Raw genomic sequence first — 24,400 nt, forward strand, 5'->3', positions numbered from 1 at the left:
TACTTCTCCACCTCACTCAGCAAACATATGTTCTGATTCTTTCATTATACCAGTTCTATATCCTCACCAAAAAAGGAATTTGTAAATTCACAATACTTGTTTCCTAAATGCCTTCTGTAATGACTTTTAGCTGAAGTAGTAATTCTTCCTGTCCTTTTTGTGGAAATGGGTCTGGACCATGACTGATGGGCTGAAGTGCCTTGTCTATGCACAGAGAAGGTGTCTGACCATCCAGGAGAAAAATAAGTATGCTGATTGTTGTTTTTCCCTTTGCACTCAAGTCAGAGAAGGAGTTGTCATTACAGGAGCAGACATTACTGAAACCTGATTCAGTACCTCCTATCTACCATTCATCTTCTCCCTGCTGATTTGCCTACTTATCAGACTAACATTTACCGGGGGAAGAGCATTGATGTTCATAGGTAAGGTGACCCTTACCTTCTGTGAAAAACAAAACACAAAAAAGAAAAACAAACAAAAACACGACACTGTGTCAAGAAAGGTAATACTACTTAGTAAAGTTTTTTTCATTTGTTTGTTTGTTTTTTTTTCCCCCTGAATTTATGAACCTGTTCTTATGGCAAAAACAGTCAATGAAAGTATTTTCATTGCTCATGTTTTTCTAGCTTGGGCTTTTGAGATCCTCCTTGGAAAGAAAGGAGAAAGAGTGCAGTCTTCTCGTCTTCTCCACTGTAATGAGAGAGACATCTTGCCGGAGGAAAAAAAAAAAAAAAAAAAAAAAGCATATTCATCATATTCACATCATATTCATTTGAATCAATACTATATCAATACTATGATATACTATCTAATTTAGAAATTTAGAATCTAATTTAGTCACAGAATCATAGAATATCGTGAGTTGGAAGGGACCCATAAGGATCATTGAGTCCAACACTTTAGTTACTAAATGTTTCAAAAAATTTCACAAAATTTTTGTATTTGTCCCTAAAGTAACACAAAAGTTGTTATATCAAGTGAAATTAAATATTGCCTTCAACCAAAATTGCTTTGAACAAGAAGAAATTTTACCAGAAAAGAAAACAAGGATTTTTCATGTTGCTTCCTAGCCCTCCAGAAAATTAAGTTCATCATTAACTTAAGTCAATACATTTACTTGTATTGCCCTCCTACAGAAAAAGTCTACAGAAATATGTCTTCCTTGCAAGATCAAGGCCCTATATCCCTTCTTTTGTAGTCAAACAAACACTGTCTTAGGTATCAGTTCAAAGAGTCTGCCCCAGTTATGTACCTCATAATGAATTTTCATGGATACTGTTTCATGGAATTAGAACAATTTCTTCAAAAATAGGGGAAAAAAATAGCAATAGTTAGACAGTTCTGAACTTTTAATTCTCTGAGTTATATTTATTCAAACAGTTATGATACATCAACAATATTGTTTTCTTTACCTTGTCAAAGATTTTCTGCTTTTGTTAACTACAAAGGATTAAGTCCATCGCATTTAAAAACCTTATGTCATCTCACATGACTGTTTCTAGTTAATGTCTACTCGTACAATGTAGTACCTCAGAAATTTATTTTTGGAACTTTAAAGAACCCTTGTGAGCTTCTGCTGCTGTTTCCAGAAATGTTTCTTGTTTCCATCATTTCTTATATCTGCAATCAGACATTGAATAGTTAGCATGGAATTTGTATGAAGAACCAGTCCAAAGGCAGTAGTTTATTGGACATTATTTGGAAACTATTGCAGCATTATAGGAGAGAAATTCTGATTCTGTCTTGACCCAAGTGGACTCCAATATTCAATCATACTGTTTCGGCTGCTGTAATTTTACTGGGCTGAAGATCAGTAGTAGTTAGAGATAAACTACAAGGCAGTGTTTTCTTGAGCTCATTTTAAGAGTTGCACAATGTAAGAGACTATTTGTATCAGACAAACTCCAATATCAGCCTTTCTTAGATCTGTCAGAATATCATCCAGCTAACAGAAAGTTAACTCTTGCATGTAAATAAAGAAGGTATATCACTCCTACAGGTCTTCTAATTCAAAATCCTTCAAATGTCCCTGTTGGTGAATGTTGTCTCCATTCTCTTCTAGTATTCCCAGAACAACCTCTGAGTGCATTTCCATTTGCATTGAAATTTGTTTCTGTTGGATAAAAAAAAAAAAAAATTGTTATGCACAACATCTGCATTGAATGGTACTACAAATTCTGCTTGAATTTTATTACAAGCTATTTGATTTATCTGGGGTTAGTACAGATTACTTCGTCTGTTATGATAACTGAGTTACAGAGATCTCTCCCTGTAATAGGTGATCATAAACAAATTTGCTTCACTGTTCTGAGCCTTTATTTTGTTGCTTGTTGCCTTGAAGGATGATATAACCGTATACCTAGAGTTTATGTCAAAGTCACACTCTAGCTTTCAGTGGTTGTATTTATGTGTTGGTAAAACAGATTATCTCAGCACCATTCTTTGCAATCTTCTTTACTCTTACATTATGTCCAAAGCCAATGTCACTGCTATTTCGGGTGTCAGCAGTATCTGAGGTACTGATCTGTTCCATATGTTTTATTCAATTTCTCTTTCCTAGATGTGCCATCAACACACATCTCAGCCACTTGTAGTAATCATCTAGACAACAATTACATAGATATGCTGAGGTCTTCCTGTCAAAAGTGTGTGGTGTTTTGTAATAGTTTGGGGACAGAGATGTCTTCTTTCTCAGTTAGTAATATTTGATATATTTTTTGTGGTGGTCATTATTTGTTGTATTTTTTGTTTTATATAGTGAATACAAAAGATGTCTGAAGAGTAGTGCATGCAGTTCAATGTTTGTGGGAGACACAGAATATATGTTTGATGATAATTTTGTCTTTATATTCTGGTAGTTCATATGTGATAATCACAAGGGGTATTTTTAGTTAATTTGCACGCCATTGCTCGTGAAAAGTGTGCCAAAGGATTTTTGCATAGAAGAAGTAGCAAATATGACACCTTTAGATCAAATTCAATAAAATAATTTTGGCCATAAATATCATAGAAATGACTTTGAATCTTGAGAATGAAAGATTTGACTTGAGTATAGTTCTGGAGCTCTCTTGGGCTTCTCTTTTCTGAGACTATAAAGTAGAGGAGCACAGATTGCTCTTGGGAGCCAGGCTGAGGCTTGTGGAACGAACTCCAGGTGTGAGTTTAAAACACATGCCATCGGTCTTGTCATTTCTGATATCATTAGGCATATAGACAACAATTTATTTATAAGTTTGCCTTCGAGAGAGGAGGTTAGTGGAAGGGAGGGTACAGGAGGGGAGGGGATGGGACACGATGGGAGGGGAGGGGACTCACTTCCCTTGTCTTACAATCTAGTTGTGATTCATGAATTTAGATGGTCCACAATTTCTATCAGGGTTTGTAGTTATGCTTGTATATTTACATTTAAGTTAATTAATTAATTAATTAATTAAAAACAACAACAACAACAAAGCATTGAAAGGCACACTTTTTTTTTTTTTTCCCCTGGAAGAAAAGAAGGTGGCATAGAAGCTTACATTAGCAATTGTCAGTTACATTCCTGAACGCACTAATAGAAATCTTCAAGGTACTGTACAGCAACAGAGTTGAATAGGACAGAGTAAAATGAATGAAACAAATCAAAAAAAAATTAAAAAAAAAAAAAGGCACTGAAACAAATGTTTTGAACACAGGATGGAGAAATTCCTCATAACAGTTTTCTATTTCAATGGTATGTTCCCAAAACACACTGTTAAGGCACACCTTTCCATCATGTGTTGCAGAAGAACCAGATAAGAGACAATCTTACTGTGCTTCCTATAGCACAGTTTACTGTGTAGCTTCACCAAAATTATAGAGATCTAGACTACTGTCTGACTAACGCATTTTTCCTCTAACTCACACAATCACAGGCAGTAATAAAAAGACTTGAATGTGCCAGCCAAGGAGCTGCATTAATTACAGTCACACAAATATTGGAAATACTTATTTTCTGTTTTGTCCAGTTGACTGAAAATTTTTAATCTCCTGTGAGATAAGCTAGCAACTGAACTTCCATTAGCAGAATGGAATATTTTCCAGAGTAAATATCTCTGGCCATGATTTACCTTGGAGCAGGTGTACTCTTGAGGTAGCATATACTTCATGCATTGCTAAGCTTCCTCTTGCTGTATGTATACGCTTATTATGAAATAGCCAATGATTTACACTTCGCCACAAAACTCTTTCCTTTGATAACTTGCCCACATGCTTATACATGTAATAATGCCTATTCTGCAGGGAGTCATAGTGATTGCTGCTTAAAACATTGGTCCATTGAGTGTGGTTATGCTGAAGCCCTCTCTGAGGCACACTTGACATAATATTCTCTTGAGGACTTTCTCCATCGTTTGTATGGAAATCATTGTCCTGTAACCTGCACAAGCACTCTATGTTTTTTTTTTGTTGTTTGTTTGTTTGTTTTTTTTTTCTTTTTTGGTGTTTTTTTGTTTGTTTGTTTGTTTTGTTTTTGTTTTGGCTTCATTACAAGAACTCTGCATACCGTTTTCCCAGTTTTTCTTAATACTGACCTGCTGTTCCAAATGCAATGCTGTGCCACTCTGATTGCAAGTAATATCATGCGTGTCAGTGTAGTGAGAGAAAAAGTACAGATACACTCTACCTGGTGGTGAGTCTCATCTGCAGCTAACCAAGTTATGATATTATCTGTAGGATGTGGAACAGGCATGGTTATAACTTCCAGGCATCTATACCTACAAGAGAGTGATACAGACATGCAACTCTAAAATGTCTGCAGGAATTAAGCAATACTTTGCAATAGGTGCACCTGCAATGGACACTGGATAACAGTTTAACTGAGTAAGAAACTTAAACACAGAGAGGAGATAATCAGACAAGTGGAGCATGGTCTGTGACCCACATGAAATAAATTATTAATCTAAGGAACACATCTAAATTGAGGTGGTTAGGAACTGCCTAACATCTTTCAGAGATTCTGAATTCTTTACACTGACTAGAAAGGGAACTTGAGTACTTTGGGGGAGATTGTTTCCATAGGTGTCAAAAAATTGTTCATGATTTAGACATTTAAATTAAACAGACATTAACCATTTCTAAAGCTATAACACATTTTGTTTTTTTGTTTCATTACTGACATTTTGCTCAGCATTTTTCCAGCTTTTCCTCTGCCTCACTGGTTTTAACTAGAGCTAGAGATTTAAAAGGACTCTATAGATATGCACACACATTTGACTTCCAAGAAAAGCAAGAGCTTATGGCATACTACTATGACAAGTACAAAAAATACTCCTATTTTAATAATTTAAAATATTACCTGTAAAATATTTTAATCAAAGAAAGAAACATAAAGGACAGGGACAGGCATTACATCAGAGATGTCTTTTAACTCATTTGAAGTCTAGCACAATTCAACTTGAGTGTGAGTGGTGTTTGCATAGAGTTCATGAACACATTTTGTGCCATCACAAAGGATTATCTGTTGGTTTTCAATGCTATGCAAATTTATCACAGAAGAGATCTACCAGCTGAATTACTCTCTTGAGACCAAAAGCAATCCTCATTATTTGACCAGAATATTTTTTTTATGTTTAGATGCAGATGGCTCTCAATTACATGTTTTACTTGCACACAGGGAAACGTTTGATATTGTATTTTAATGTTAACTCTTTCATAGCCACAGTTTCTTGAGTTTTTGTTTATTAAAAGAAAGTAGAATGTATGGTAACCTCTTTTATCCTAATCAGCATTTAATCAGCAGTTATTTTAGTCATTAATTAATTATTTTACTTTTAACACTGGTTCCATTTAAATATTACATGTTACAAATACTAAGGTATCTTGAGTTACCTTACCTTCCTGAACTTTTTTTGTTTGTTTGTTTTTGTTTTTTTGTTTTGTTTTGTTTTTTGTTTTTTTTTTCTCAGAAAGCCTGCTCTGTTATGCCAATAGGAACAATGTGTAACTGAAAAGAAAAGTAGTGGTGTCAAGTCAGTTGTCTGCATTTATTAGTGATGGTTGGAGGGCCACTAATGGTACAGCAATGAAAATTCCTTCTGTCAGAATGACTTTCACTTTTGTTTTTTTTTTTTTTGTTTTTTTTTTTTTTTTGGTAATCTGTTCAGTTTAGAGGAAAAGAATATTGTAGGCAATACCCATAAATTATGAAATGAACTTGGGCAACACGGGAAATGAAATTTGTCTTTGGTGTGATTAGTGCTGGTGGCCTGAAAGCAGAACCCACAAGACCATGGGGCAAAATCACAGTGAGAGACAGAAGTCAGACTAAGGTGGAAAAATGTCGTCTACAGAGGCAGAGATATGGCTAAGATCTAGGTGTGAGACTGGAGCTCCAGGGACTGTGATGGGATCTGTGAGATACTGCTCAGTAGTAGATGTGGTCTTACATCTAGCACACCTTTGTTAAAACAACAGCTGGTAATGCACAATTATCTGTTTCTTGTAAACAATAATTCATCTGAGAAGACTGGTGTTTGACTTTACTCCATTGAGTATGGTTTGCTGACCCTTACCTTCATCTCTCTTTTTCCCTGACCGCTCTCATACCAACAGTTTATATTACCTTCCAGAAATGTATATTACCTTCTACACGCACATATCAGCAAACCTCCAAGGAAAATTAGAAGGCAAAGCAATGTGAGGCTTAGCAGCATGATGTCCACTGTCTTTCCTTAGAAAGAAGAAAGATAATGTTAATAATGTGGGAAAGGATATTTCATAAATGAATGAATTATATATTAATGACTCATAAATATTGCACCATTCCTGTACTGCTAAAGATTTAAACAAATATTTCACCAAGCTTTTTAGATGGAACAAGGGCTTCTGCATTCAGCATTGTTTTTTTCTCCTCCTTTTAGCCCTCAGCTTTTGCTGCTGTCTCAATCCCCATGTTCCTCTGCATAAATGGACTCCATCCCTTCCTTTCCCTGGATTTCTCTCACGCTGTGCATGGCCTGTCCTTTCACTGCATGTTTCCATTGAGCCCTGATTTCTCTGGATATCAGCTCCATTTTTTCATCTGTCATTGACACTCCTGCTGCCCCAGCTGCTCCTGGATTCCTGATGTTGCCACCTCCCATCTCCACACACCATAAGACTCATGCTGCTGCCTCCTCACCCCTTCACAGCTGTAACTGGTTTAAGGTAAAATGAAAATAAAAGCTTTTTGTCAAACAAAATATTCTCTCTGACTCAAGAAGCAACATTTGTTCTTCATTATACTTACCTTTTTAAACCGTGTTAGGCAAAGTCCTAAAGAAATGCAAGTAAACATTTTGAAATACATATTTATACTGTTCAGAAAATATTGGTTTTTTACCTTGCATTCACTCCTCTAAAATACCCCAAATACCAAAATACAAAAGTCTTTGATAGACTTAAAAATGCATTTTTTTGGCAAATTTTATTTTTGTTTGATACCTAGCTTTAGAACCATGACTATTTTGGATTCCTTTGAACTAAGTACTTTGAAGAAAAACACGTAGGAACAGTTCTTAAAATGTTAGTGGTCCTAGGCCAGTTAAACAATGGTTTTAGGACCAATCTAGATCAAATTCAAAGAACAAAAGATTTGAATAAAAGTTCCTGGTTTGAATCCACCTGCAGTTAAAACCAAGGAAATGAATTTCCACAAATTTGATGTAAAACCATGAAAAAGCTCTCAAACCTCTGTATAGAACTAAGTGTAAGAACAACCTTTATGTTCTACTAAAATACTAACCTATTCTTTATTCATTTTAAGTTGAAGACAAGAGTTTTCCCCTTGTCTTTTGAGTGCTCAGAAAATAAGTTTGGAACACTTTCTGGACTGTGTAACATTAATTCTTTATTTTGAGGTGATTGTTCTGCAACATTCTGTTGCTAACCCTGTATCACGTACACACTCAAGAGAAGAGGAAGCAGTGGTCTTTATACAAACCAAACCACAAAGAGGTTCGGTCTTCTTGCTTTCTTAACTCATACATTTTGAAAAGGTGAAAGAAAAAGAAGCACTTATTCTTTGAGATAGACCTTTTAAAGTTTTGTTGTTGTTGTTGTTATTTTTTTTTATTGATTGATTGATTTTGTTTTGCTATTTTGTTTTTTGTCTTTTTTTTTTCAAATGCAAATGTATAAATTTAGTCACATACAACAGTGGCTTGGCCTGCAAAATTCAGAACACCTCTGAATTACTATTAACTTCAAAGTGATCTATGAATGCTCAGAAGCTCTAAAAATTAGACCAATTATTTCAAGTTTCTATATATGAATAAAGCTGATCAAACATTTCTCTTTCAGCAGAAAGTTTCTATACTGAACAGTTCAGTTTAAATTGTTTTATTTTTCAAGGGCATATGCTAATTTTGATGGAAAACAAATGTGTTTCCCATGAGAAAACTAACAAATTCTTTTCATGTCAAATGAACATTTTAGAACAAATATTTTAGTTATGTCTTGAATTATGTTATTTCATTTTGATGTTTCAGCTTTTTTAAGTAGAGGATAAAATGCCTCTTAAAAATGCATTCTTAAAGAAATGTAACTTAACTTCCAGATGAAACATCAGAACGTCATGTGGAAGTAAACAAAAAGCAGGTCAGTCCACATTGCTTCAAAACTTTCAGCAGAAAAAATGACACATTCCAAAATAAAATACTGAATGGATGTTTTTCATTTCAAGTTACTACATGGTAAGTCTCAATATTTTAAAAATAACTGTGTCTGTGAAATTAAGTATGTGACTTGCATGAAATTATCATGAATGATACTAATAATAACATATTTTTTAATATAAATAAATAAAATCTAGACAGCATTAAAATGCACTACATAAAGTCTATTTATTATATGTATTCCCAATTAAAAACAGCCAAAATCATTTCAACAGAATACAAAATAAAATGGACAGAAAACTCTTTCTAGGTATCAAAATAGATGCCTAAAGAAGTTTGCCTGAGCATGCGATCCCTCAGTGTAATATATTCCATAGATTTGTTTTACAAAAACCACTAATCCTCTCTGAATACAGGAAGGAAGAAGGGAAATAGGCATATTACATGAACTTGTGCATATGTGCAGTATGCGCCATAGGTAAATCAACTTGCTGCACTGAACACATGGAGATATGACATATTATATGCAATTGCAGTCTTGTCTTCCACAAACTTTTCTGAAGGAAAGGAAACAAGCTGTGGTTGTTAAGCTCCAACAACAGCTGTAGAGGAAGTTGGGAAACCAACGGTGTTGAAAAGTCAGACAGCTGCAGCTGCTGAAAGGTTTGGTAGGCTGGAATCAGGGTGGATAACTGCTCAACTCCATTTCCTTTTTCTAGTGAGGGGATGGCAGAGAATGAGTAAACCTACATTTCCCTACTAGGAAAAGCCCTTCTAATTTCCCCTCCCTCCACTGACTATCAGCCTGACATGAGGCACCAGGAAGACCTCTCTGCATGTTAATGTCCAAAGCTCACACTCTCTTCAATGAGAAGAAAGAAGCATTTCCGAAAGGCAATTCAAGTTTCTGATGGGCTGAAATGTGTCCTCTCCTTCACCATAGTGAGCACATGAAGCTCCTCTCTCTGACTATTTAAGAAGTGAAATGCTTCTGAAATGAAGTGAATGAATCTGGACTGCAGAGATGGTAGCTGAGAGGTGCCAACAGAATAGTGGGATGTGGTAAGGCATTTGGTGGAGTAGACAGACTGCATCATATAAACCCTCTGAGTGAATTTACCTTCAATCCATTGCAAAAATATTAATGTCTGGCCTTGTGTTTCCTGTATCCTCAGATAAACATGTATTTGAAACTCAATGAATCAAAAAGACATATGCCAAAAATACAGTCTGATACATTAAATATTTATCTTGAATCATGTTATTAACAATAGCATTCAACAGTTTTTCATGTTAACATGCAGAGACAAGTCTGTACATTCCTCTGTGTAGATATTGAGTGTCACTCATTCTATTATCCAACTTCCCCTTTACCCAACCTGACATTATGAAGCTGCTGTACGTGGAGGCATTTTCCTAACCATGGAAAGCACAAGAGTCACTTGTTAGCATATGAACGTTAAAATCTTGTCATAGGAGGTCAAGGAAAAAACATGGTTCTTGTTTAATTTGTACTAAAGCAAACTGTGAGAGCCAGAGCACATATATTTGAATGTGAGCGTAACTACTTCCTATCTCTGTCAGATGAGAGATTATTCTCCTGATACAGTAACAGAAATATGTTAAATTTAGTCCTTGAGGACTACATGATTTGATGAGCTTTATGACATTCATGTGTTTCTTGGCTTACTGTCTTCAGCTGAAAGCATTCATAAAGATGTCCATTGCAGAACAGGCAGGGGGATGTTGTGAGCCATGCAGCTGCTGACCATTTTTGTTTTCTAAAGGCTGCCAAAAATCACACCGGGAGAACAGTCCTGTGCTATTAACCCATTAGATCTAACCTATTAGATCAAACGGTACATTTCCCCACAGCATGTAGAACTGTGTGACCTGGTGCATGGCATGGACTTCCACATACTGCTACAGTACAGTAATAATAATACAGTACAGCAAAGAGAACAGAAAGTAAATATGCTAAATTATACTAATATATAATGATAAGAGTTATGAATGATAAATACATGATAACTTACCATCATGAATAATCACTGGTTCACTCCAGTCACTCCATATCTTGTTTCTTATGCATACCTCTTTCTTTGCCCTCACTTGTGCTGTATATTTCTTTGCTGGCCTATGAAGTGGATACTCATATTTCTCTGCAGCAACATTTACAATCTATCAAGACAGGTTTAAGGGGTTATTTTAGGTGATTTCACATTGCAATTGAAACAGATAAAATTCTATGGATGTCAAATACTACTTAACTACAATGTCACTTACCTAATAAAAAGAGATTTTCAGAAAAAAAAAAAGTGTTTATATCTGACACAATCTGTCTTTTAGCTGGCATGTATTAAAACTCAACTCAGGTTAAAGATCAGGAGGTTAAAACTAAAAAGATGGAAGGAAGTATCAGCTGTGTGAATGGTCAGAATCTGAAAGCACCTATTCCCTTTTTTTTTTTCTCACGCCAAACATAGGATGAATACAGTAATAATGAATCCACAAGTTTCAAAGCTTTTGTAGTGGGTGGTGTGCTGTTTTTAGTTTTCTGCTAGAAAAAAAGCTTTCAGTTTTCAACTGTCTAATGGTGAGGGTTCTCCATTATTTTAGTGACTATTTTGAAACATCCTTAATTGTGTCTATAAATGAAAGCATGTCACTTCAAAAGATTAAACATATGCAAGGTTCACTACAGTCTATAACAGAGGGTTCTCAAAATCATTTACCAACTTTGAAAACTGGAGCTAGGTAAAATAAACAAACAATGCTAAAAAATCAAGAAAAGAATAAAAAAAATAAATTAAATTAAAAAAAAAAAAAAAGTAAAAAGACAAGAAGCTTCTGCTCAGAAAAAAAAATCGGCATTAATGTTAGGAATTTGCAAAGAATAATAGTATTTCTGAATACACATCTCAGAAATAAATGAGCACAGAATCTTTGCATCGTTGGGGTTAGGAAAGCATAATTAGGGCAACTTTAAGAAAAGGTGACCTACTGCTTTCCTTATATTGATCACAGTATGGATTTGGCTATGTATCACCCAACTTCTTTCTCTTCCTTCACTCTTTGTGACCCTGTTTCCAGATCTGTTGCCAGAAACAGATCCAAAAGCATACATGCTAAGGTTTTCAAAGTAAGTAAACATGTGTGATATGAGGACTTTCAACAGCAAACTACACGTACGATGTTTTAGTGCTCACTACATTCTGTGCCTGACCATTTGTTCCTAAGGAGACAATAATAAAGTAATGTCATTGTAAGAAATTACCAAAGTGCTAGAATGAAAGACATCTTGTAAAATTATGTAGGCCATCTTATGTCAGTGAGACCAAAAAATGGTAGACCAAATGTTGCTACACCCAGACCATTCTTGGAGGATTCTTGCCTAACCTACTATCTGTAACTCAATAAGAGTCACCCCAAGCAGGCTTGAAAACCTGTTGCCTTGCTAGAGTTTCCTTGGAATTAGAACACTTGTCCTAACTTTTAGCCTGTTTTTCTTGCTTTAAATTTAGCTAATCGCTATTTATCTTACTCACAAGTAGTCATGAGTAAGTATGATACCTATGCTCTCATTAATATCCTTTTATGTACCAGAGGAGGGTTCACACAAGTTACTGACACTCCTTTACTCTAGACGGTGTCCTCCTAGAGCATGTCTTCAAAGCTTCTGCTTGTAAAATGTTGACAAAATGAGCAGAAGTTTTGAAAACATGCTCCAGGTGGTGGAGACTGAAGGACAGGTTTAGGGTAAATGTTCTCTGAACCTTTTTACAATATATTTATATTTTGTGGTGGTGCCCAAAGCACAATTTGAGACTCCAGGTGAAACTTAGCATCTAGAAGGAAGAATTAGTCATGACCTACATGTGACATGCCTATCATATATACTTTAATAACTTTTGACCTTTGTGTAATAACGTAAAATTATTGACTCAGTTTGTGGTTCAATGTAATCCACAGACCTTTTTTCTTCAGCTTTGTTGCCTTCACATTAATTCCTCTTTTTTAAAAAAAAAAAAAAAAAATTATTTTTTTGCAGATTTGACCTATACATCCTAATCGTAGGATTTTCCCTATTACTTAACTTTGCCTTGTTGATTTCAAACTTACCCAAAATTTCAAATTCAGATTTTATTCTCCATACCGCTTGTTAACCCTTCCTAGCTTTCAGTCACCTGTAGACTTAACTATCTAATTTTAAGATTTATCTGTTTGTATCACAATAATATTGTCTGTACACATGAGTATTCAGCAGGTCATCTCTTCTAGTATTCAGAATAAATAAATATAGACTTTCATATTTTAATCATTATCCTCTTAGGTGGATAAATATCAAACAAATATCCACAACCCTGTTTATGGAATACCCTAATACCTCAAGTAATTAAGTCTATCTGAAAATAATTAATACCTGGATTTGACCAGGAAACAGAACCTCAGTCTTGCTCCACTCATCTCTCTCCCATGTCTCCTGTAACACTGCTGCAGTTTTTTTCCTTACCTTTGTGTCTCAATTTTGTGCTACTTTGCTAGGTAACTACCTTTCAACCATTACTACCCTTTATCCTGATTCTCCTCAAATCTGCCTCAAAGATCCTTCACTTAGCTGGTGCCCTCACATGTTACGCTTTGTTGTTGGTTGACTCTCTCCTATCTCCCCAACCATCTAATCTATGAAAAAAAAAAAAAAAAGCTCAACAATTTTCCGCTGATGTAGGTGTTTATTCTCTTCCACCAGCACCCCAATTTTCCTTTTGTTTCCTTTGCTTTGTTTATATCCTGCATATGTGTAGAAAACAGAGGAACAACTGTGTAAGAAAAGAAAAATAGAATAGGTTTACTCCATGTAAATAAAGATGCTGGAAAATTTAATGCATTTGACATTTCCTTCCAGAGGGCCGGAGGTGTTAGGAAGCTGGAAAGGGGCAGCAGCAGCAAACTATAAAGAGCAGAACCCTGCTACTCAACTCAGGCACATCCTAGCCCTGGGCTGACAAAGGACCTCTTACTCCTGGCCCTCCCTGCTTCTACTTCACTTGCTCTGTGTCTTGAAATGGCAAAGTAACCTGCCTGCATTGGCAGGAAAGGATCAGAAGTGCTCCAGCACATTTCTGAGCAGCATACCAAGGATCCAGCATGAACCTCCCTTGCTCACTCTGCTTCCAGCTGTTAAAGATTAGGAGTTTAGTGAAAGGGCAGGAGAAAGCCCGCAGATGCATCTAGCATGAGTTTTGAAGTGTTATACTAGGGAATGGTTAAGGAGATGATAACTATGTGCTGAGGTGGCCTAGAAGGAGACTAGCTGTCTTTATTCTGGGGAAAAAAAAAAAAAAGAAAAAAAAAAAAGAACTGAGAGGTCCAATATCCACATACAGACCCAAACACCTTTTCCATGTGCTGCAGTGGGGGCATATGTGAATATGAGAAGATCCAATGCAGCTCTGGAAGCTGTTTATCAGAATTAGCTAATAAACCAAACATCTGAACTAATAAACCCTGATGTAATATATGAAAATAATGTTATGTGTCCAGTAATTTGCCTACCTTATTTTATTTTTCCTTTCTACTGTGTCTAACGAAGAATGGGATATATATTAACTTGTTCTTTCAGACTTGAATAGTATCATTAGCTTAGATAAGCCTTTTATTGCTACAATACTGCGCATTCAGGCATCTTAGCTAAGATTTAGGTTCTTGAAGAAACACACAGCTTAAAAGAGACCTTGAATGAAAACACCAAAGATTCAGAAAATTCACATTCAAACACATATCTGAGTTTTTTAGTATCATATGTTGAGTTAAGTGCTTGGCCTTCAACTCTTTGGGAGTGCAAATGAGAATCTGCCTGAAAACATTTCAGCTCTTACTGCTATGTACTTTTAAACCACCAGCTGGCAATGCCACCATATTGTCACCATGCTGCATAAGCAAAACTATAACATTGTTCTATTTTTTAGTGTTAAAACTAAGAGAAGCTGCTGATACAACATGAATGATCATTAAATATATAATAAAGTATGTAAACAACAGAAGTGATTATTTTAGTGATGTATCTAGAAATAACAACATTGACATGTAAATTGTGAGCACCATCCTGCAAGGATTCACATGTATTTCACATGAATAATTCACTGAATATAACATGAATTAAGTATGAGAGAAAAACTTTGCAAGGGTGAAACCTAATTACAAATTTTAGCAACAAATTAATATTGCAATTTAAATTAGCAAAGCTGGTTTAGTTTTGAGGAGTACATTGAGAGTCAACATAGTGTTATTCTGATGGCAGGAAATCATATGCTTTTAATCTACAGCTTCAGAGCACAGGGCGGAAGGGATACCATCCAGAGGAACTTGTGAGTTTCTGAGGCTTGAGATGTGGACCTGTGAGAACTTTACACAGTTCGTCAAGGCCAATCCAAGGCCCTACACCTGGGTAAGAGCAATGCCAAGCACAAATACAGGCTGGGTGGAGAATGGATTGAAAACAGCTCTGAAAAGAAGGACCTGTGGTTGTTGGTTAATGAGAAGTTCAACATGAGCCAGCAGTGTGTGCTTGCAGCCCAGAAAGCCAACTGTGCCCTGGGCTGCATCAAAAGCAACATGGCCAGCAGCAGGGAGAGGGAGGTGATTCTTCCCCTCTGCTCTTATAAGACCCCACGTGGAGTAATGTGTTCAGCTTTGGGGAAACATGGAAGTATTAGAATGAGTCCAGAGGAGGGCTCCAAAGATTATTAAGGGGCTGTAGCACCTCTCCTGTGAGGACAGGCTGAGGGAGTTGTGGTTGTTCAGCTTGGAGAAGAGAAAGCTCTGGGAAGACCTTACAGTGGCCTTCCAGTACATAAAGGGGGCCTACAGGAAAGCTGTCAGGGAGAGACTCTTTGTCAGGGGGTGGAGTGACAGGTCAAGGGGGAATGGCTTTAAACTAAAAGAGGGTAGGTTTAGATTAGATATTAAGAAGAAATTCTTTACTCTGAGGGTGGTGGGGTTCTGGAACAGGTTGTCCAGAGAAGCTGTGGATGCCCCATCTCTGGAGGTGTTCAAGGCCAGGCTGGATGGGGCTTTGGGCAACCTGGTCTAGTGGGAGGTGTCTCTGCCCAGGGCAGGGGGAAGGAACTGGGCGATCTTTAAGTTCCCCTCAAACCCATACCATTCTGTGATTCTGTGATTCTATGATTATATGATTCTATCATTCTATGAATAGTGCCTTTCTACAAGTAATTAATTCCATGTTAAAATGCAACATTTTGCAGCTACACTTCAAAACAAATACATGTTCAGTTTCTGTCTAGGTGGGGGAGTGTTTTGAAATATCTACAAGCGTTTTTCAAACAAAATACTTATACATATTATCTTAAGATTCAGGTGGAACATCAAGAAGACACAGATGTTATCCAGGCAGAAACCGATTCAAAATTCTTGGTGTATGATAGAATCTTATTTACACTCAGCTTATTTAAAGAAAAAAAAAAAAAAAAAAAAAAAAAAGTGTAATTTCAAAAAGCCACAGAACAGGTGAGGCTGTCTGGCCTCTGGAGGCCAGGCCCATCTCCAGGTGGCTTTTGAAGGCCTCCAAGGAGGAGACCCCACAGCCTCTCTGGGCAGCCTGTGCCAGGGTTCCATCACCCAGCACAGGAGCACTGCCTGGTGCTCAAGGGAAGCCTCCTGTGGGCCTGTTTGTGCCCAGGGCCTCTGGTCCTGGCACTGGGCATCACTGAAGAGAACCTGGCCCTGTCTTCTTTGCACCCTTCCTTCAGGTGTTTATAGATATTGAAGAGATCCCCCTTAGCTTCCTCTTCTCCAGGCTGAAGATTCCCAGCTCTCTTAGCCTTTCCTCATAGGAGAGGTGCTCCAGTCCTTTCATCTTCATAATCATCATCTTGAATTCGTAAAAGTGTTTTCCTACTTTTCACATTTAGCATCTTTTTTTTTTTTTTAAGCAATACATAGTTTAGATTCAAAAACTTAATTTAACTAGGAACATCTCAACAAACACTAAACAAAAGATATAAAGTGTTTCAATGTTTTTAAATAACATTTAAAAATGTTTAACATCCTTCAGAAAAACTCTGAAAATAGCTTTGAATATTTATACATGGAAAAGAGCTGCTAAGAGTGAATAAATCTGTATACTACTTCTGTAGAATAGAAGATAGTTGCAGTTCCAGAACAAATGAGATAAGCTGGAGCCTGACCAATACATATTAGTGAACAAACTGATGGAAAAACACACCATACAGTATCTTTACAGTGCAACTGTAGCCATCCAGTTTTTCCTTGTATGAAAAAAAAAAAAAAAAAAAAAAAAAAAAGGTAAAATATGCAAGTCTAATCTTTGGATGGAAAAGATATGGGAACAGTGATATTCAGCATCTTTCAATAACATATTCTTCTGGCTGAAAACTACCTTTCTGAAATAAAGGTTTTTACCCTTTCTTCTGTTTCTCAGTTTTCACAAATTGATGTCTTTTTATCAATAGCAAAAAGTCATTAATCTGAGTGATGTTAATGTACAATTGGAATTCAAGATGAAAGGTAAAAAATAAAACAAGCAAAACAAAACAAAAAAGCAGTCCACTTGAAAGCAAAAATGAATCTGAAAAAACTTCCTAAAATTTTCTTTTTGACCAGAAAGACAAAAAATGCTGGGCTATTTAAGAATGATCTTAAGGTTTCTTTAAAGTTGTTTGAGTTTTAATTCCTTTAAGCTCAAAGTATGCCTCATTTTTATATAAATTATGCTATGGGGAGTAAGTACATTGCCCCCAGAATGATTACCTTATGGTCCGTTATTTTCACTTGATACATGAAGCAGTTGTTACTTGCTGAACCAACGGTAGGCGGGGGTTTCCAGTGAATTTTAATACTTCTGTTTTCCAGGGAAACTGAGACGTTGATCGGCGGGTTGAGTTTCTCTGAAAATAAGCACAGAAATTTCTTCTGTACCTCATGTTGTTTCTCATATTTCTGCTGATGCAAAACAACAACAACACAGTACATTGGTCTTTATAATAGACAACTGCCTGTTTGAACTGGAGTTTCCCACAGGCAGAGCAAGCACTCAGTGAACAAGATGATTTCTTTAAAAGTGCTGCTCACTAAGTGGTATCCATTTGCGCCTCAAAATAAAGGGAAGCAGTTTTTTCTCATATAACTTTCCAGGCAGGAGGAGCAGGCCCTTTGTGTTCACCGAGTTTTGGAGGGTGTCAAGAAGACCTCGGAGTAGGCTTTAGGTGGTTTAGGATTATTTCCACCGTGTCTTGTGGGATACCCTACGTCTGTCTATGAGTCCAGTGGTTTAACTTTGAAAAAGTGGAGTTTCAGTTCTCACTGACGTGTAGCAGCTTCTGGCAAGTATTATTCACTTTATGAGTTCTGCTACACATGCTTAAAACTTCTATTTCTTTTTCAAATGAGCACATGAGCACTTGCTATGGAGGAAATGTTTTCCTTTGGAGCAAGACAGGCTTAGGAAATATAAACAATAAAAGAATAATTCCCCACCCCACCACGTCTCATCATGAACTGCAAGGCCTGCAGAGGCCATGTGTTCTGTGCAGGGAAGGTGGGCAGGGTTGGTAGCAAGGGATGTTTTGCTTCCATGGATTTTAGCATTTGGTTTAGATAACCAATTTCTAGCATGGCGAGTGCTGGGGCACTGATCTCAGTCAGGTACAGGTGTGTGCTGGAGCGCTCAAGCAGCATGACCCCTCTGCAGTTGCTGTTGCATTGCCACAAAGGGAGGAACCACAGCTGCAGTCCTCCAAAAAAGCTCTTCCAGCAGAGGCATGTATTCACCACAGGGCTGTGGGGACAGAGATGGTAAGGCCTGAGACTGGCATGGCTGCAGCATGGCACTAAGAAGACAGAGATGCAGAAGGAAAGAGGGAGAGTGGCAACACTGCTCCCCCATAAAGCAGCTGCGTGTGTTTTCCTGCAGCTGCAGCTGCATGAACCTCTACAAGAGTTTGTATCATGTTAAGGTTTCCTGTTTGGCTTTTCTTTTTTGTTCCCCATCTTGAGAAGTCTCCTCTCTGAGCCTGAGGCAGGCTCCACAAAGTTAGCAAAAGCTTCTTTCGCAACCTCAGGCTTGTAAAGCTGTTCTCTTCCGCCTGCCCCTGAAACTGACCCTATTGGCACAGACCAGCCTTAAGGGTCGAGGTGTACCCCAGCCATGAAAGGTGAGGAAGGTGAACAGCAGCTATTTTGTGTTTGGCAGTGGTAAAAAAATGTTTCCACCTCTGAGATATTATTTCCAGAGCATCTCACCCTGCTGTGAGTGTACCAAGAGTAGGAATGCAACCCTAAAGAAGGAAATTTCTTCAGCCACATTGGCAGCTAGGGCTGAGTTATCTTGGGCTGTGTGCAGCACAGGGCAAGCACAAGTCCTGCTTAGTCAGGAAGCATGTCATGGTATGTGACAAGAACTGGGCTTGCAAGGGCTGGCACCCCACAGCACCTCCAGGAGAGTGACAGGACAAGGTTGGCTGAAGCCCAGTGGGGTGTGCTCCAGTTGAAGAAGGGAAGCCAAGCACAAAAGAGCCTTTCTGATGAGTGTGGTACAAAGGGTGCAACTGGCTTCTCAGGTGGAGAGGGCAGCACTGACTTGCAACACTAGCCTTGCAAGGGCAATGCCATGATTTGTAATGTGTGGAAAAGCATCACCTGCAAACACCCTTGGGGTTGCTGCACGCTACCAAACTTTGGCAATGGATTTTAGGAGCAAGGTAGATTTGTGCTCTACACTGGGACAGGAGGGGAAGCTGTTGGCTGAACCAGCTGTGGCTGGCATGCAGCCATGCTTATGACTCAATGGAAATGTCAGGATGGGCTGGGAGGAAGTGCTGGTGGCCTAGCCTCAGCAAAGGGGAGGCAGTGATATAGCTCTAAACAGGAGGGAGGAGATTGTAATGCAGACAATTTGGAAGTGAGCTCCTCCCAGTTCAGCTATGAAACACCTAACACAGTGTCCTGCAGATTTTTTCTTTTGGGGGGGGAGGGTGGAAGAACTTACATGTATTTCCTTGAAAATATGTCGTTGTGCGAAAGCAGAACATATTGCTTTTAGCTGATTCTGACTGCAGTATAATTATTTTGGTAAAACCAATAATTATAAAGTATGAGAACAAAAGAGAATACTGTATAAGAATAAAAGAGACCTAGCTCAGGATAGATTTGATAGTTTTTAATGAGTTTTTGCTTTTATTTGAGTTATCCCCAATTCCCAAGTCACAGGTTTGAAATATGATCAATACTTTCATGATTTAAAGTATTTGAGTCTATAATCTGTGCTAAAACTCAGAAGAATTTCTCACTAGTGGGATTAATTTAAACATCACGATGAAGTAAAGAAAAATAAAGTAATCTGATCATTCAGGACTGCCAGTAGTTAAAAATCACTGGCAAAAATAATTTTAACTGAAAAATGCCTTCATAGATAAATAGAAATGTTACTGGTATTTGAGAACACTCATATTCTCAGATCAGTTATTAGTGAGACTTTTGTGGGTTTATATTCCTTTTTCTTTATCCCTTTCCTCAGAACTATAAAAGAAAAAATGATAGAAAAGAGAAGAACTGGAGAAAAGCAGAGATTTTTTTTTTTTTCAAATTGCATGGAATGAAACCTTTAAAACATTTTCTCACAATATTGTGATTTTTATGACATTTTCATTTATCACATTTTATTGTGATTTTATGTCATTTTTAAAAGACAATTATAGATAAACAATTGTATTACTTCAGAGAAAAATAAATAAAAGCCTCTGAGCCACAGTTACTTTTCTTTAATTTTTGTGTTAAATTCTCAGAGATATAAATGCATAGAAAGTTAGAAATAATATTTGAATTTTTCACACTTCCCTCTTTTATTTCTTTGCTTCAAGACCAACAAAATAATTAATAAATGAACTTTTCATAACTGGCAATAATGGACAATACTTACCTATTTTCTGAGGTAGAAGAGCTTTGTAATAAGAAAGTCCTCTTGAATTATTTTTCAGATCTGTTACAGATATATTTAATTTGATTTTTCTTGATGGCTGGAAATATATGTCTTTCATGTGGCATCCAATATTTTTCTTCCTTGCATTTTTTATATATTGCTGGCATTCAAAATCTTTTCCTGTCTGTCTGTCGGAAGAAAATATGAGTGTTGTAGATGAAGTTACAAGAAACCTTAGACAAGGTATAATAGAGTTGGGTTAAGCAAGTATACAAAACAAACCAACCAACCAAACAAACAAACAAAAAAAAAAACGGTTTTATACTTATTTTGCACAAGGTCTTTACCTGTATGAAAAAAAAATCTGGATATCGGCAGGAGCTTCTGCTTTAACATGCCAGGTGCAATTGAAGAAAGAAATATTATATATGATACATGAAAGATTCTGAATATATACTGAAACAAAGAAATCAGAAAAAAAAATAAGTGAAAATATGATGTTTATTTTATATGAATTTTCTAATAACAACATGATGGATGCCTTTACAAACCCATCAGATATCCTTATTTCTGGAGGATAACTGGTGGATGAGAACAAATGGATCTTTCAGCTTTTGAGGACATGATAACTGAGAAGCACTTTGGCTACCACCAAAAGCACAGTTAAACATAGTTAACACAGTTAAAGATAAAATAAATAAATAAATAAAATAAAATAAAATAAAATAAAATAAAATAAAATAAAATAAAATAAAATAAAATATCTGGAATACTAGCTGAAGGTCTCTACTCTTTTAAGTTTTCTTGAAGCCAGGTAATACAGAAAGCAATCTCAACAGACATAGGAGCTGTCAGGGAAGATGGAGGGAGTGCTTGGGTTGTTCTGACATCTCATGCAGCGGGGCTAGTGTTTTCTGAATCTGAACATGCCTAAAATAATTCCATAATATTTCAAGATGCTACGAGTCATTTTTCTATATCCATACCAAAAAAATGTCATAAATGGGGTTTTAGAAGCAATATGACTCCAAGACAGAATATTATCATGAGTGCTTTTATGTCTTAACAACATGCAAGAAATAACAGACCTGGAGGAGCCTTGTAAGTACATTCTGTCCAGCCACTTTCCTTAATTAGCTCTTCAGTTTCTTTTGCAAAAAGCTGTGTTTTAACTTTAGCGTTAAAACCGGAATGTAACTCAAGACGTATTATCTTTTTCTTTTCCTGTAGTCTTTCCTAAGGAGGGAAGGACAGACAGTACTAAGTACTGAAAGGAAAATGATGCAAATTCAGTTACCAAATGTGTGATTTCACTTTAAACTGTGTGTAACTGTGGAACTTACTTTCCTTTCATAAGAGGTATTGAAGAATGTGTAACTCAAAATATACTTCACACGGTACTTCTTTGTCTCTTCTTCTGTCAGGTTATTGTTCCAGGACAGAATAACTCTGGAATCATATTTGGTAATCTGAAGATCATTATGTAGCCCAAGTTCATCTGCAATTATAATGACATTACACAGTGGAAGACCTAACCCCAACTGCATAGACAAAGGATTTTGCTTCCAGTAAGGCTTGCACATTCATCAGATCCCTGAGAGCTCTGTTCTCACATGGAGCAGGTTGTCATATTCAGTAATGTGACTTTAACGTGAGATTTACATTTACTTATCTATAGCTCCCAAAATGTCAGGTGATTCACTTTTAACTATCCTGGAGAATTTTCCTATGGGTTTGATCTCTATGTCTATCCACTGGCTGTAGAAAGAGCCTCGAAAAGAAGTTCTGATCAGACATCTGGGATGGGAACTTTGGCAAGAAGTTCTAATCAGACATCTGGGATGGTTAACATAGGATGAACTGTCACTGAATATGTTACTTACCCACTACGTCTGGTTGTCCATTTGCCAGGCCAGTGGAAAACAGTGTTTTATGCTGTAATAAAGTTAGTATCAGCACGACAGGAACAAATGTAACATGTGCCATAGCAAATGCTTTGGGCCACAGGTCTGCAGAAATTGAGACTCTCTAGTTGCAAGTTTGGCTGGAAAAACTCTTAGAACATGATGTTTTCGTTTTGCATCTGTGAAATAATATGAAACAGTAACTTAACCACTTAAATTATGTTCAAAATATAGGAAGTAAGCATGAAATAACTCTTTGTCAATGGGTCTTGTTGGTCTGTGTCTTCTATTATCAGGATGTTTGTATTTAAACCTAGTCTTTAACTGTGTGCCAGGGCCAAGGATGATGCATGTGCCATACTGAGCTGGTTTTGAATTGGGGCGCTGCTTAATTTGCATGGCAAGATCACAGAAACGACACTACTGATAGTGCCTGGTAGCAGACAGCTTGGGTGGGAATCATCCAAGATAACTTTAGATGGATACAGAAACATCAGCTCTATCTGTGGGAGTCCTCTAGCCTCTAGTGGCAGTAGAGCAACTGTCACTTCTAGGTTGTGATTCACATTACCTGTTTTAGGTGTCTACTTTAGGATAAAATGAATGGTAACTATCTGAGGAGAAGATAAATGAATCCTGCCATTTTCAAAAGTGAGTATCAGTAAGAATATGCCACATTTGCAAACTTTGGGATAGAGTGAGCAAACAGATAACACACTGGTCGAAGTTGTTTTTAGAAAGATATACACATTGATGCTTCTCTGATGGCTGACTGTTCATTCAAAGGCAGTTCTCTTGCTGTAAGACGACCTCTCAAACAGTTCTCCACAGAATTAATAAGCTTCTGTGTTCTGTGCTTTTCACTCAACAACTACGAATTACCATAGCTTTGAATGTTTTCAGTACTAAATCCACACTCATGCATGCTTTTGTTTTATCCAGGAATCAGCAAAAAGACCTCTGGAGCTGCTGCCTAAAAGGAGGCAGTGGCCATGTACAGGAAAATGTGTTCAGCACACCCCAAAAAAGTTTACAATAAGGTAACCTGGGGAAAAAAAATAATTATATATATATATATATGCATATACACATGCACATATGCATACATTTATAAAGTTATTTTGGTGCAATGCAGTGAGCAAGAGGTCATTTAATGAGTTGTAGAGTTCTCAGGTTGACGTTGTTTATGAAGTGCTATGAAAAATCATGACAAAATGCTTTAAGATAGAGATTCCCCCACCTGGTTCTCTCTGGTATTTGTCTCAGCTATGGCAGCAGCAACAGCTGCAGTGTGTGTGCAAAATCAGGGCATTTGACCATGTGCACAGCAAATAAAAAAGTATTTTTCTCTGCTTGGTGTGCCTGGGAAATAAGACAGTTCTGATTGCCCAGAGAGGGAAAGGATAAGCTATGCTTGCTCTCGCTGCTCTTTAATGATACCCTTGGAATGGTATTGTTTGTAGCAAGAGTGAAAGTCAGGGAAAATGTAAAATGAAAACAAGGTTTCATGGGTTTATAACCCAACATGTAGTGGTTATAAAGATCTCATCCATTCCCATGGTGAAGCCACGAAAAGTAGTCTTAGGAACATGTATGTATTTAAATCAGTAGAAAGGGAAAAATGAGGGTGGAAAACACTAAACAAGTTAAAACTGAAATATTTGTAGCTGTCAGTAACGTGACAATTATGGAAAACACAAGTGAAGAGGGACTTAAAATAGTCCCCCTATTTTGTCCCCTAAAGGGAACAAAATAAATTTTAAAATAACAAATGCTTCCAGTGTTAGAAACAAAAATACAAATCATCTGTGTGGCAATATAACTGACTGCATTCAAATGGAGAGAGAAAACACAGGGGCAGAGAAAAGATTTTAAAAGTCTGAATAAACTTAGGGAAAAAAAAAAAAAAAAAAAAAAGACGGTTTGAG

The 24,400-nt window shown here is 36.9% G+C and overlaps 1 protein-coding gene across 1 annotated transcript; it reads right to left on the minus strand.

Moving 5' to 3' along the window:
• Positions 1–1,407: 1,407 nt before the first annotated feature.
• On the minus strand, positions 1,408–22,554 carry LOC309891816 (interleukin-5 receptor subunit alpha-like; the record flags this gene model as incomplete). The annotated part of the gene is made up of 10 exons (XM_082784670.1): positions 1,408–2,113; positions 4,643–4,733; positions 6,601–6,688; positions 10,649–10,793; positions 17,403–17,539; positions 20,569–20,756; positions 20,916–21,024; positions 21,657–21,804; positions 21,912–22,066; positions 22,452–22,554. 10 exons carry the CDS (start codon positions 22,552–22,554, stop codon positions 1,994–1,996), a joined length of 1,284 nt encoding a protein of 427 aa, XP_082640796.1. The 3' UTR covers positions 1,408–1,993.
• Between the last annotated feature and the right edge of the window lie 1,846 nt (positions 22,555–24,400).

This window comes from Aythya marila (genome assembly GCF_965140915.1).
Source record: "Aythya marila genome assembly, chromosome: 1".
Taxonomy (NCBI): domain Eukaryota; kingdom Metazoa; phylum Chordata; class Aves; order Anseriformes; family Anatidae; genus Aythya; species Aythya marila.